Genomic DNA, 14,467 nt, shown 5'->3' with positions numbered 1-14,467 from the left:
TAAAAGTCGCAAAAACTGAAATAGTAGCTAAAGGCTCGTAAAAACTTAATCGGCAAAAGAATAACTAGAAGCACCAGCTAATAGCTAAGTAGCAAAAAAGGTAGCTAAAAGTAGCTAAAGTGTAGCTAAAAAAATTAAGTAGGAAATGCAGTTAAAAATAGCAAAAAGGATAGTTAAAAGTAGCAAAATGCAAAAAGTAGCAAAACTCTAAGACKTGTAAAAGCTAAACCAAGCAAAAGACTGATTAAAAGAAACAAGGCAATAAGCTAAAAAGTAAAGAAAGCAAAAATGTAGTTAAAAGTAACAAAGCGTTAAATCAAATCATCCATGTCCTGTTTTCACAAAATGATGCTTTTCTTGTTTAGTTTGACCAAAAAATGAAAACAGTCACATTGAAATAAGAAGACATGAACAAATGTTATGTCAAAGTAAGTCTAATATAAGCATCAGAAACCAAACAACACAACTCCTGACAGTCATTTCAAAATTACAAAACTGAAAAGCTGATTAAATTTAGTCTCTTTGGTCACACCAACAGTCATTTCTTCATAGTTTCACTGGTAACAGTGAGAGGTACCATTATATTATTTTATTCCTATGCAGAACAATTGGCTCAAGAAAAAAAAAAAAAAAAACAGAACAAATGTTGTTCCTTCCATTTATGCTGATATAGTCAACCGTTCAGGAGAAACTATGAATATTTAGTCCGTTTCATCTGGGGGGTCGGACTCTGCCAGGGCCGACCGGACGAGATTAAATCTCAGCTCATCTGATTGAACCTTATAAAGATTCAAACCGAGCTAATTTCATGCTGATCTGGTTGCCTCCAGTCAAACTATCCAAAAGGCAAAGAGGCTATAATGATTCAGACAAGAACAGACAACAAATAAATGGTAAAATTATGTTAAAGGGCCTTTTTACCTTTGAGAAGAAATAGTTCAATTTAAATGTATCGTTTTATCAGCGTACGGTTCTCCAGCTTTACAGAAGAGATTACACCAATTAGATACCAAAATATGGCAGCCAGACATTCACAGCCACAGTTARACATGTTTCTACCAATATACATTTTAATATACACACTTATGGTGATAATCCTTCCAAAATTACTTCAAACCGTACATCAGTTCTAGGTTTTGTAAATACATAACAGTAACAGTGGACTACTGATAAAATTACCTGGAAACTGATAAAATAACCTGGACAAAGGAAGAAGCTGAAGCCAATAATACGAAGGCCACCAAGTGGAAAGAGAGAAGCAAGGACTTATTGGTAACAACAAACTTATGGATTGGTCAACAATAGACAAAACATTYGTAAACAAGGAAAAACAACATCAAGCTGTCGGATTGCTTTCATAAACCCGTCGATGGAGGCTATTTGTGGAGAAGAAGTAAAACCCAACATCCAGACCGACTAACTTTGGACTCGTTGCAAGAGAAGGAAGACGCTGCAGAAGGTTGACAAGGTACAACAAAGACGCTATGCCAAAGGGGAGCTGGGAAGACAGTGGGGGTGTGGGGGGTCATTATTACCACCTGAGAATGACACTTATGACTCTTTTCCGAAGGCTTAGCAATAAAAAAGCTCATCAAAATGCAAGAAGATACGAAAGCAGCACCTGTGGCGCCATCTCAGACCAATAAGCTATAAAGTAGGGGTTAGGGGTGTTGGTTCAGGACTTTGATACAAAAACTAATGGTTGAGGGCAGAGGTCTTCAACCCTGTTCCTCGTGACCCACTATTCTGGAACTTCCTGAGTCAAAYAATTAATTTTAGAAAGTAACCAAGCTTAGCAGTAGCCTGTCAATCACTCATTTATTTCAGTCAGGTGTGCTGAAGCAAGTAAACATCCAAAACCTGAATGGGCTTAGGGTTTAAAACCCTGGAGCAGCCAACATTTACCCTTGGTGCATARGGAGAGAATAATGAGGTGTTATTGACTAGACGCGACGCACACTTCAGAAGATTGACCGCTGTGGTACGAGCAAGACGGTGTATTGGAAGGACAGGACAGTCAATGTAAACAATCATGGCTAGATTTCTGTGTAGAACTGAATATAATCATTAGTTTTTTCATTGGTTAGCATCTACCTTTTAGAAACATCTTTCACTGCCAACATGTTTTTACCTGGTAAAATAATGATAAACCTGATAAAATAATGTGTACTATAATGTGTCCAATGAACCGAGTTTCATTGATGTGACCTAATTTTAACATGTTATGGTTGCATCWTTTAGCTTCACCTGCTTGTCTTTGCCTTCAACAATGTGGCCGATCTCTCAGACCAAAAAAAAGTCAGGTGTTAGCGAGTTCTAGCCAAAATMGTGAGAGACTTAGAAATGAAGCCATGGTCGCCTGGATGAACAAGTGTCAGAGGTTGGGGTTAGGGGTATTGTCTCATGACTGGTAAGTAAGCTATGGGTTTAGGGTTCAAACCCTGTAGCAGCCAACCTCTGGACAACCTTGGTGCATAAAGTCTTTAAGGTCACCTGGATGAACCAGTGTCAGAGGTTGGGGTTAGGGGTATTGTCTCATGACTGGTAAGTAAGCTATGGGTTCAAACCCTGTAGCAGCCAACCTCTGGACAACCTTGGTGCATGAAGTCTTTAAGGTCACCTGGATGAACCAGTGTCAGAGGTTGGAGAACCAGGACATTCTGATCAGAAAAGCGATTTCCTGGTTCACACATCCTAAATGCCGATCCCTAGCCTTGTTGTTGTTGAATTCAATAGATCTGGCGCAGGAGTGCTGATGAATCWCATAAGTTTAATGTGTTTAAGCTCCTTAAAAGCCTATTGACGTTCAACAGAGTGATACAAAGTTGGCTAATTTCCCCCTGGTCGTCTCTCTGGGTCTGCTGGCAACACAAACTCCCAGAAACATAAAACCCTCTGCATCCTGTGAAAGACAGAGGACACGCCGCGTCGCAGCGATTTATGTTACCGAACAGAGAATAGGCCTCGACAGAAATACAGTACGCTCAGATATTACTGCTTTTTCTSCACACCTTAAAATCAACCCGTGACTGTCGTTTTTTTTCTTTCATTTTTTTTACGTTCAGCATTGATCCCTTTTTACAGCCTCTTTTCAGTGAGTGCTTCAGCCTTATCGACGGCGCCCCCGCCTCGTCTGCCTCACGTTTGAAACCAACGAGGGGGGACGGGGGCGCCCGTATGACAGCTAACACCCGGCGTTAATTAAAATGTCATGCCTCCAAATCAATAGTGTAAAACAGTTCAAACACAACTCGTCGCCACTGCTGTGATAAGTACTTTCGGGGCGTCRTGTAAGTCCAAAGACAGAGATGCAACAGAATGGTATGACAGAATTATCCAGGGAGAACATGTAACATTAAAATTTATGATCTTACGAGTTTGCTCACAATTGAAAAATTATMCACACTGTCAGGAAGTGCGCCGCACTAAACTGACAGAAGCGTAAGTCAGCAGCGACAGGACAGCAGGCTTGATGCAGGAACGCCGCCCGCGGTGCATTAAACCGACTAACTCGTTTGGGAAGACGGCTGCTGCAAAGGGACGTTTAAGAGAGCTGCAAAAATAGCTGCCGTCAATCTGTTTGTGCTCGTGTCAACTGCCCTGTTTAGGTGCAAAAATGAAATAAAAGCTTTCCTTTCCGTGAACCTGTGAATCTCAGGCTGGCTTTTCTGCAACATTCCAAATATTATGACAGGCGCGGCGGTAATTCAAAACTTTCCGAGTTGTTGGCACAAACCCATCGAGGGTTCAGGAGCAAACCTCAGTGCGGGGAAGGAAACGAAACAAATTCTGTCAGAGTAAATATGGTTTAATAAATGAATTAGCTTCATAAATAATGGCTGTAATGACATTTTAGGGGACAATAAGCCAAAGCGTTGTCAGGAAATAGTTGATGTATGAGTTTCATGCCTCAGCGGTTCCTCAAAATGAATAGGCTCGGGAAGATAGCAGGGGCTTCCAACCAGCCTATTTTCTCGAATTATCTACTTGTTGTCAATTTGCACAGTGGAATTACACATGCAAATTGAACTGCCTGCACAAACACCACTTGGAGATGATAAAAACAAATTAACAAAGGCTATAGAAGGAGGATTTATTTCACCGGCTAACCCAGGTCAAGCAATACATGTATTTTACGATTGTGTGTACCCAATTTTGGTGTAATTATATCAGCAAATTATTCTTTGTAATCTTATTATTTTCCCCTAACCTTCTTCTTACACACATAATTAACTTCCCTGGCATCCTCACAAAACCAGACTTGCTTCTGTGTCGGCAGTTTAATCTGATTTGCGGTTAGTTTTCATCACCTCTCGTTGGAGAAAAACTCAGAGGAAGGTGAGAAGCGAGCAGTTTAGTAGAAGAGCAGATGAATTCTACAGCCGTGGTGTTAAAACATATATAATCACCTCTTCACATCATCCCTCGTACCGGGGAGGAAATTAAGAGTCCCCGGACCTCCGCGTTTGCTATTAGATATCTCATTTACTTTGTACACACAGTGCTAATCTCCTCTAATGAATTCTGCCACACCAAACCAGATCGAGATGACTAAAAATTATTACCACTTCCGCAGATATGCCTTTCCTCATTTGAGGCTCAATTTGGCTGGCTGGCAAAAAACAGTCTGTCACAGTAAGATACTAATAATTAGGGTTTTAAGATGATTAGTTTATCTCTGTGCTCTTACAGTCCTGCCTCTTATCCACCGTGGCCAAAACTTAATAAGAGGCTCTAAGTTTTTAAAAAGCCAACTCCAAATTACCAAGAAATGACAGAAATAATGAACTGGAGCACACGCCAAAGACAGAGACAGAGAGAGAGAGAGAGAGAGAGAGACGGGTGGCGAGGAAGCTGAGAGACGTTAATTCAAATGTTAGCTGGAGCACAAAGCCTTGAAATCAATAAGAGCATTATTTAAACCTGGAAGGGCAGAACTGTTTTGTTTTAACTGAACTCTGCGGCTTGCGTTGACGGCCACGGATTTGTCATGAGTGTAATTAAAGCGGCAGTAACGCTGAGTGAGTGGCAGCGGTTAATGGCGGTGTGTCTCGGAGGGGGCGGGACGTTTCACATGTTCCAGATTACCGTCAACAAACTAAGTTTGATGAACGGAGACGGAAAATCTCTCTGATTGGAAGAGGAGAGCAACGTTGTGTGCTTTTATACCAAAACTTTTGTAGAGTGTTGCCTCTTAGTGAGAAGGTTGCAGGTTCAACTCCCTGCCTGGGACCTGTCTTGGTGTCATCCTCTTTCAGGGATGAAGATGTTCTCATCCTTGATAGAGAGGAACGTTGGTTTGAGAGAGGAGTAAAGGAAGCCATCTTTGTGAAGAAAAACGTCCACAGAGGTGGAGGCCTTCGTGCCAGTTGTCCTCCTCCTACAACGCTGTTATTGCAAGTATGACTCCGCCCCCTGTGAGCAAAAGGTGTGAATCAGGGCCCCAATGATACCAACACAAAGAGGGARAKAGRGACAAAAACAAGGGGACGTTGAACCCCCGCTTGCATTCACTACATACACAAAACACGACACGGGTCAGATGATGGGGCACATGATCTTCTATGAACAATAGAGCTAATCAAGCCTATTGTTAGTCTATGGCCCTCTTCTGCATGTGACCAACCTGTTTGTCCATGTGGAGGCAGAGTTCACCTGAAACTCTTCAGACTAGAGATGGGATAAATGGCTCTTTGAAGGGATCCGGATCTTGGGGAGCCATTTGTTTCATAGACCCGTTCAAAAGAGCCATTCGATTTTGAACGTATTACATCATCACGTAGGGAAACACGTTATCACGTAGCCGTACGTAATGACGTCATCCCGTCACGTGGGTGGAACCATGTGTTTGTCAAGCGGAAACCCCCCTCCCCTTTTCATCATGAGCTGCTGTACTCCACATCTCTGCCTGTTTTCCATGAAAAATCAAAGCAGGAGCGATTCAAGTATGAAAAAATTAAAAATTATATGAGGAATAAAAGAAATAAAACTACAAATGTCTCATTACTGCCCGCGATTCGGCTCCTATCGTTCGTTGTAAAGAGCTGTTCAAAAGATTCGGATCGTTCTCGAACGTCACATCTCTACTTCAGACTGAAGAAGCCTCTTGGAGGAGAGACGAAACGTTTCACTAAAGAAGAAACAGACAGTCCAGAGGACCTACTTATTTTCTTCTTTTTGATGTCTTGGTGGAGTTTACATTTTACATGTACATTACATGTCCCCCAATGGGGTTTTGTGTTCTGGTTTCCTCTCACAGACCAAAACCATGCATGCTAGATTAAGTCTAACTTGTCCTTTGGTGTGCGTGACACTTTTGTCTCGTTTGTCTTGATGATGTATCCTATACATACATCGACAGGGGGAAATTGTTAGATATTTTGCTGTCACAGCAGCCTGATATGATTATCACATGACAGGACTAACCCTGTTCATGCCAACAATAATAATAATAAGCTCACTTCTTTAACTGGGTTTGTCCACGGCTCTATTGTGATGCAGTTACACACATGCCACAATACTGACCCACACATTCGGAAAACTACTGATACACCGAGGATGTGCCCGAATGGGAGGGGCCAAGAGGAGATAAAACTTTAGTGAAGACAAAAGAAGGGGTCTTTCCACGTGTAGATCGCAGCCACAAGGGAAGTCTCATCGCTGTTACTCTGTACTGATTCTCTGAACATTTTAAATAAACTGGTAAAACTTATTTAACTCGTGTGTTTTTAATATTTCTTCTCCACTGGGATCAAAGATCTGTGGAAGCTTCCACCCCGACGGGAGGGGAGAAAAGATGGACTAGAGACCTGTACAGGTGTCCCACAGCCGAAAGACACCAATTTCTTCTGACCGAGAGAAACGAGTAAAGAAAACTGATGAATGTATCCATTACGAATCTGTACTATTAGTAGAAGTAGATGTGGTAGTAGTAGTAGTATTAGTGACACGTAGTACTTTTCAGTGTTAAAACGCTGTTTCTATGCAGGAAACACCAGGTAGAGCTCAGAGTTCAGAAGAAGCTGGCAAAATTCGCAGAGAAAAACCTTAATTTCACTGCATTTTCTCTGGCTACTTTTGCCGCGACCCAGCTGTACTGGGAAGTGGGATTTTCCCCACTTACAAGTCGTAAATTTAAACTGGAACAACCCTCTAGTGGGAATTCCCAGTTGGAAAGTGGGAGAGTTTAGTATTTCAATTTGGCAGCTACTCACCGCAACTCAACAGAGAGTAAAACTCTCTGACTTTTACTTTAATAGTATTTCAGTCAGTCGTACACGTAGTACTTTTCGGTGTTTATAAGAGGATGTATTAAAACGCTGTTCTATGCAGGAAATACCAGATAGAGCCTCAGTGTATGTTAGCAGGGCTCACGAAAGTGACAGTTTAGGTTTAGTTGAAGTTAAACGTTGGCCCTTGGTGAAAGAGTTTGACACTTATGTAGAAGTAGAAGGAACAATAATAATAGTCGTAGACGTGGTCGTGACAATTTTAGTTATAGTAGTATTTGTAAAAATGAGCACATGGGTGCAGAGTAGCACTAAAACGACAATGCCTTAACTGAAGAAGTTGTTACAAAATGGCTGACGTGTATCAAAGCCCCAACTCCTATTTTACATTTAAACTTCAAACTTAAACACTGATTACCTAAATATCAAACTGTTTTCTATAACATCACAGTATTTAGGTGTCGACCCAGGAATGTACAATGAGAGAAGTGGCTGCAGCTGTGTCAGGTGGGCCAGAGAGCAGGTGTAGTTGGGCGTGGCTGCATGACTGAAATAAACAGACAAAAAAGGAAACTAAAACCCACAAAAAACATAAAATGACTGCCAAAAACAAATTTAAAAACACAGATTCTGACATTTAACTAACTAACAAGCTGCCTTAGGCAACTATTTTAGCATCTTACCAAGAAAAAGTTTTTTGTTTTTTCCATTTAAAGTCTGAATTTGAATTATTTTAAGAGTGATAATAAAATGATTTGCTGAAAAATACATTTAGTCCTGCTAATGCTGCTCAACAATTGACCCTTTACCATAAAACATGGCTGTTATGGCTCTAACTCTTTATATTACATTTATATGGCACACAAAATCCAGGCTATAATTTATGTATATTACGGGCCTCGCAATAAGATGCAACCAAAAGGGGACCTAATGTGAATGAGTGTGAAAGAGCAAATTAAGAGTAGATGCCTGTGCCAGTGCCAAGGGCTATACAAGATTTGCATGCTAATCATTCTAATAATAATATAATGCCCTGAGCACTTTCAGCAAATTGGGAACCACTGGTCATAGAAGGGAGCTTATCTCCAGCAGAACACGACACAAATATAGGTTAACATTTGAACGGTTCCTGGTAATTCAGACCTGCAGGAAACCTGGTTCATCTCAATTAGGAGTGCTTTTCATGCACTTTTTTCTCGATTCAGTGACATGTTTTTACAACAAAATACAATTTACCTGTTTGAATGTGTCTGTTGTGAGGTAAAATGTTAACACATAAAAATAACAACAATAAATACAGTCCGAAAACTACTAAATTAAACATAACTTATTCGAAAACACGCTAACTAGATGTTTTTGACAGCCTAATGGACGCTTTTGAAGCTAGCGCCCTCTGATTGGACAGTGCCCTCTGTGATGTGAGCGCTCAGCCAATGAGCGCTTTGTAAAAATAAACGTCACCGTGTTTACCCGGAAATGGCAGCGCAAGCGTTCCCTCTGGTTTAGCTGAAGATTGTTGTCGGTTTTTTTACGTTTTCGTGGAGAAATTATGAAATTTGGTGTAAAGTTCTGAGTCGGGATGTACAGCGGGCTCCTGCCGAAAGGTTTAACCGAAGAAGACCTGAGCTCAGACCCCGAGGAGGATGAGCGCGAGGAAAATAATGACGAGAAGAAGAAGGAGTCGAAGGAAGGGTTGAGCTGCTCCGTTAATGCTGATCATGATTCATCCCGTTTACCGGGAATATCGACGGAAACGTGGCAAGTATGTATAAAATACAGTTAGCTTCACTTAGCTTAGCATGCATGCTGTTTTAAAGCACTTACATAACTGCCGCCGGAAGTCGAGACGATATTGTTGTTGGTCGCGTCTGTTAGCGAAATATCTCATGAACTACTTGATGGAGTTGAATGAAACTTTTAGGATGTAATCACTAAATTTACACCTGCAGCTGATTAATGTTTGGAGCTAACCTGAATAAAATCGGCCGCCACAGCCTACTATTTCAATAAAACCTAAATATGTCTTTAAAACAGTCAGTTTCATGGATGTTTAGCTGAAATTAGGTGTGTTAGTACCTGAGAGTTATTCACAAAACATACTAAAAGTGCTTCTCATTTTGTGACGTCATTACTTTATATTTTAGAGTTAATTGTTGGCATCAATAGTGTTTGTCTGTTAGCAAAACATCTCATAAACTACTTGATGGAGTTGAATGAAACTTTTAGGATACAATCACTAAATTTACAACTGCAACTGTTTAATGTTTGGAGCTAACCTGAATAAAATCGGCCGCCACAGCCTACTATTTCAATAAAACCTAAATATGTCTTTAAAACAGTCAGTTTCATGAATATTTAGCTGAAATTAGGTGTGTTAGTACCTGAGAGTTATTCACAAAACATACTAAAAGTGCTTCTCATTTTGTGACGTCATTACTTTATATTTTAGAGTTAATTGTTGGCATCAATAGTGTTTGTCTGTTAGCAAAACATCTCACAAAACAAGATGGCTGCCACATCCAGCATGAAGTGGCTGCAGCTCAGTCAGTTCTGTAAATATCACCTAAAACAGCTACAACTCTGTCTTCAACACAAGATTTAGTATAAAACTGCTGCATTAAAGGCGGCGGGTGATATGCATTCCTTCAAGCCATGTTGTGTTTTTTTTTTTCCTGACGAACTGCTTCCATGAAGTCATTTCTTTGTGTTGCAGAAATTCCAGGAGCTCCGGAAGATGAAGGACGAACTGAAGGCAGAGAAGATCCACGAAAAAAGAAAGAGGAGACGTAAGAGAGGTAACGGCACGAAGATAAACTTTATTAAAAGTTTTTAAATTAAATTAAAACTATTTGAACCTAAAAAGTACTTTCTGTAATTCACAGGAAGAAAACGTGAGACGCCTGCAGAACCAAGGTACCAGCGAGGAGCAGGAAGTTTAATAAAATAGAGTTTGAGACTGTAAATAAGCAACATTTTTATACTACATGTCTAAAATATTCATATAAATCGAAACTGAAAGGTGTCCTGTTTATATAAATATTTTAGTGGAAAGTTATAAGCTTAGTTGTTCTTAAGAACATGTTTTTTATATACAGCTTAAAACATTGGTTCCTAAAGTTGGGGTTGGGATGACGAGAGATTTAAAGACGTATTAGTCTTTAAAATAAGCTGCTTTAAAGCCAGCACTGACCATAAACTACATCTCCCATAATGCATGTTGATTAATTTACCCACAAAATGACAGCATCCACCCACTGGCGCTGCTCAGTCTTTGAAAATAGTCACGTAAATTTTCCATTTTGGTGCGTATTTGTCGGCTACTTTTGGTGCAGCCTAGTTATACTGGGAAGTGGGAATTTCCCACTTACCAATTGTAAATTTAAACTGGAACACCCCTTCAGTGGGAATTCCCTGTTGGAAAGTGGGAGAGTTCAGAATTAAAGATGGTAGCTGCTCACCACAACTCATCAGTGAGTAAAACTCTTATTTTACGTTTATTAGTATTTCTGTTTTATTTCACATTTATTCAGTCGTACTCGTGGAACTGTCAGGGGATTCTGATGTTATCAGTCCATGAAATGGACGTTATTAGGCGTTATCAGTCCCATACAATGGCTTCAGAGGGTCCCTACTGTGCCTTCTAGGCTTCAGACTGTCCCGACAGTGACCCCTAGTGGTTTAAAATATCAATGACCATAAATGTGTAAATAACAAAAAGATATTGTAATAAATTTTTTGTGTTTGTGTCGGTCTCAAACCCTGGTCTCCCGCTCTCTGGTCCGACACTCTACCCATTGCCCTATTGGAAGGCAGCAATATAAAACCGTTGGGAGGACAGTCCCAAGGGGGGCCTTGTGGGGGGTTCTCCGGGAGTATGGGGTACCGGGCCCTTTGATACGGGCTGTCAGGTCCTTGTACAACCGGTGTCAGAGTCTGGTTCGCATTGCCGGCAGTAAGTCGGGCTTGTTTCCGGTGAGAGTTGGACTCCGCCAAGGCTGCCCTTTGTCACCGATTCTGTTCATTACTTTCATGGACAGAATTTCTAGGHGCAGCCGAGGTGTTGAGGGGATCCGTTTTGGTGGCCTTAGGATYGCATCTCTGCTTTTTGCGGATGATGTGGTCCTGTTGGCTTCATCGGAACGAGATCTGCAGCTCTCGCTGGAGCGGTTCGCGGCCGAGTGCGAAGCGGCCGGGATGAGGCTCAGTGCCTCCAAATCCGAGGCCATGGTCTTGAGCCGGAAAAGGGCAGAGTGCCTTCTCCGGGTCAGGGGGGTCGCCCTGTCTCAAGTGGAGGAGTTGAAGTATCTGGGGATCTTGTTCACGAATGGGGGAAGAAGGGAGCGGGAGATCGACAGGCGGATTGGCGCAGCGTCTGCTGTAAAGCGGGCGCTGTACCGGTCCGTCGTGGTGAAGAGAGAGCTGAGTCAGAAAGCGAAGCTCTCGATTTACCGGTCGATCTACGTTCCTACCCTCATCTATGGTCATGAGCTTTGGGTCATGACTGGAAGAACGAGGTCCCGGATACAAGCGGCCGAAATGGGTTTCCTCCGCAGGGTGGCTGGGCTCTCCCTTAGAGATAGGTTGAGAAGCTCGGTCATCCGGGAGGGACTCAGAGTAGAGCCGCTGCTCCTCCACGTCGAAAGGAACCAGTTGAGGTGGCTCAGGCATGTGGTAAGGATGCCTCCTGGACGCCTCCCTGGTGAGGTGTTCCGGGCACGTCCCACTGGGAGGAGGCCCCGAGGAAGACCCAGGACACGTTGGAGGGACTATGTCTCTCGGCTGGCCTGGGAACACCTTGGAGTTCCCCCGGAGGAGCTGGAAGAAGTGGCTGGGGAGAGGGAGGTCTGGGCCTCCCTTCTGAAGCTGCTGCCCCCGCGACCCGACCCCGGATAGGTGGAAGAGGATGGATGGATGGATGGATGGATGGATGGATGGATGGATGGATGGATGGAGGGCGGTGTCTTTAGCGCTAACCATGTCATTTGCTCTAAAGTTAAACTTAGTGGCTTTAAGCCTCATTAACCAGCCGACAATCAGAAGCCATTGTATGGGACGGGGAACCTGCTAACCAGCACAGTCGGGACGTTTTGAAACCATTCTAGGGGACTGATAACGTCTAATAATGTCCATTTCATGGATGATAACATCCGAAGCGGGTGAAACTGTTCAGTGTTTATAAGAGTAGGAGTTTAAACACTGTTTCTAAGCAGGAAACACCAGGTAGAGCTCAGTTAGTGTTTGTTAGTGGAGCTCAGGAATGTGATGTTTCCTGATTAGTGGAAGTTAAACTCCAACATTTTGACTCTTCAGGTGATTAAAATCAAAGTCCTGAGTTGTTGTTGGGCTGTAGAGAGGAGCTGATGGATGTCTCAGCCCGTTGGAGGCCGAAGCTCAAAGAACCAGACTCGGGTAGACCCAGGACTCTGCAGAGACCGTGTCAGCTGGTGTGTCTGTGGGAGCAGATGATTGATGTTCACTCAGAGGTAACACAAGTGTTTTGTTGTTTTCAGGAAGCAGGACGACAGAGAGAGGCACTGGAACCACCTGAAGCTCTACTTCAACGTCAACGATCGGTTCCTGCCCCCCGCCTGCTCCAGACCACCTCCTCAGGTAACAGAGCCCCCCTCCTGACTGGTCCCAGCTCTAATCCTGCTCCTGTCGTCTCCTCTTTATCTCATTGTTTCAGCTGATCTGACACCTGGATTACAGAGCAGAATATCAGAGATTAGGTTCAGCGACACGATGAGATTAGAGCCGATCTTCCTTCAGTTCAGCTTTTAACAGAAACACAAACGTAGCAGCCGACAGTGAACGCTTCAACAGATCACCTGTCAGAACGTTCAGCTGCTTCAGGACATTCCAGCTATGACTTCTGCTATCTCAGCTATTTATACTTTTTTTGTGTGTTTGTTTTTTTTATCTATTTCACTTTTTCGGCCACATTTTCCTCATTGAGAATGAATGAAGCTGTTTTCACCATCTTTAAAATCCTTCAAATGTTTCTAAAACTTTACAGAACCTAACAGCTTTTGTTCTGCTTCTGCTCTTTTTAACTTCCTTCTGCTAATTTTTGCTTCGTTTTTTCACTAATTTTAGCTTTTTTCTGCTATTTCAGATATAATTCTGCTTCTTTCTGCTGTTCTTCTGCTAATTTCTACTGTTTGTGTTTCTTTCTACTAATTTGATCGGTTTCTGCTTCTTACAGTGGCTTTCTGAAATATTCAGTTATTTGCTGCAATCTTAGCTAATGTTCAGCTGCTATTTTTTAGCTGATTTTGCTAATGAAGCTAAATTTTGGTGGTTATTTCAGCTTCTTTCTGCTTTGTTCAGAAAACTTGTGCTCCTTATGCTAATTTAGGAATTTCCAGCTAAATTTTAGCTGTTCTACTGCAGATTTTGGCTGTTTTAGCTATTTTACAACAATTGACCATTGTTTTGTACTTATACTAAACTTTTTTTTCACCCTTTTACCATCTGGGTGCTAATTTTACCTTGTGTCTTCTACCTTTAGCTTGTTTTTATGCTAATTTTAGCTTTTTCTGTTATTTCAGCTATCCTTGCTCCTTTCAGCTATTTTTCTGCTTAGTTAAACATTTTTCTGCTTCTTTCAACTTTTCAAAATGAACTCTCATTAACCGTTTTGCTGTGTAACATTTTCAGCTCCATTTCAGCAGCTTTCAGCTGAAGTTTTCAGCAATTAGCTTCACGTTAGCATTTCTGCAGGAAATGCAGTTTCCCCAGTTTGTGTTGAATTTGTAATTAAAATAAAGTGAAAGTTTCTTTTATTGGATGATGTTTCAGAACAAACGAGCCTTTTATGCGACAGCTGCCGAGTCTGTTTTAATTATTTGAGAGCATTTTGTGTCGAATTTATCTGAGGGCAAAAAGAAACGAGGAAGTTTCTGCTGATGATAGCCTTATTTTGAATTAAACTACGACCAGATGAAAGAAATAATTGAGAGAAGTCGTCACGTCGGGAAAATAAGCTGATCTTTTTAACTGGTTTATTATTTTAAATCTGGTCCGGTTCATCTGCTGACGGCTTCGCTTTAGCTGTTGCTTCAACTGAACCGACAGCAGAAAACTGCAGAAAACAGCCGATTATTTTACCAACATTAACTCAAATTAAACTTAAAGGAAGAGGGTAAACAATAAATAACAAATTAAAAACAAATTAACTGATTATTTCCTCACATTAACATTTAAAGCTGATTTCATCAAAGTTAGAAAAAATACAG

At 41.6% G+C, this 14,467-nt stretch overlaps 2 protein-coding genes across 2 annotated transcripts in view; one reads left to right on the top strand and one right to left on the bottom strand.

The window, feature by feature from the left end:
* The window catches only part of pik3ap1 (phosphoinositide-3-kinase adaptor protein 1), a 64,906-nt gene extending 55,811 nt beyond the window's left edge, over positions 1-9,095 (bottom strand). Inside the window, exon 1 of the mRNA XM_014019900.1 lies at positions 9,054-9,095. The gene's annotated coding sequence lies outside the window, so the exon portion shown is untranslated. The remainder of the gene's footprint in view (positions 1-9,053) is intronic.
* The window catches only part of fam204a (family with sequence similarity 204 member A), a 22,127-nt gene continuing 16,356 nt past the window's right edge, over positions 8,697-14,467 (top strand). Inside the window, exons 1-4 of the mRNA XM_014019901.1 lie at positions 8,697-8,991; positions 9,943-10,024; positions 10,112-10,142; positions 12,740-12,839. Coding sequence (XP_013875355.1) covers positions 8,809-8,991; positions 9,943-10,024; positions 10,112-10,142; positions 12,740-12,839 — 396 coding nt within the window. The 5' untranslated portion in view covers positions 8,697-8,808. The remainder of the gene's footprint in view (positions 8,992-9,942; positions 10,025-10,111; positions 10,143-12,739; positions 12,840-14,467) is intronic.

Source organism: Austrofundulus limnaeus, unplaced genomic scaffold (genome assembly GCF_001266775.1).
Source record: "Austrofundulus limnaeus strain Quisiro unplaced genomic scaffold, Austrofundulus_limnaeus-1.0 Scaffold235, whole genome shotgun sequence".
Classification (NCBI taxonomy): domain Eukaryota; kingdom Metazoa; phylum Chordata; class Actinopteri; order Cyprinodontiformes; family Rivulidae; genus Austrofundulus; species Austrofundulus limnaeus.
Note: the sequence above shows the minus strand (reverse complement) of the source record. Positions and strands in the feature narration are given on the sequence as shown.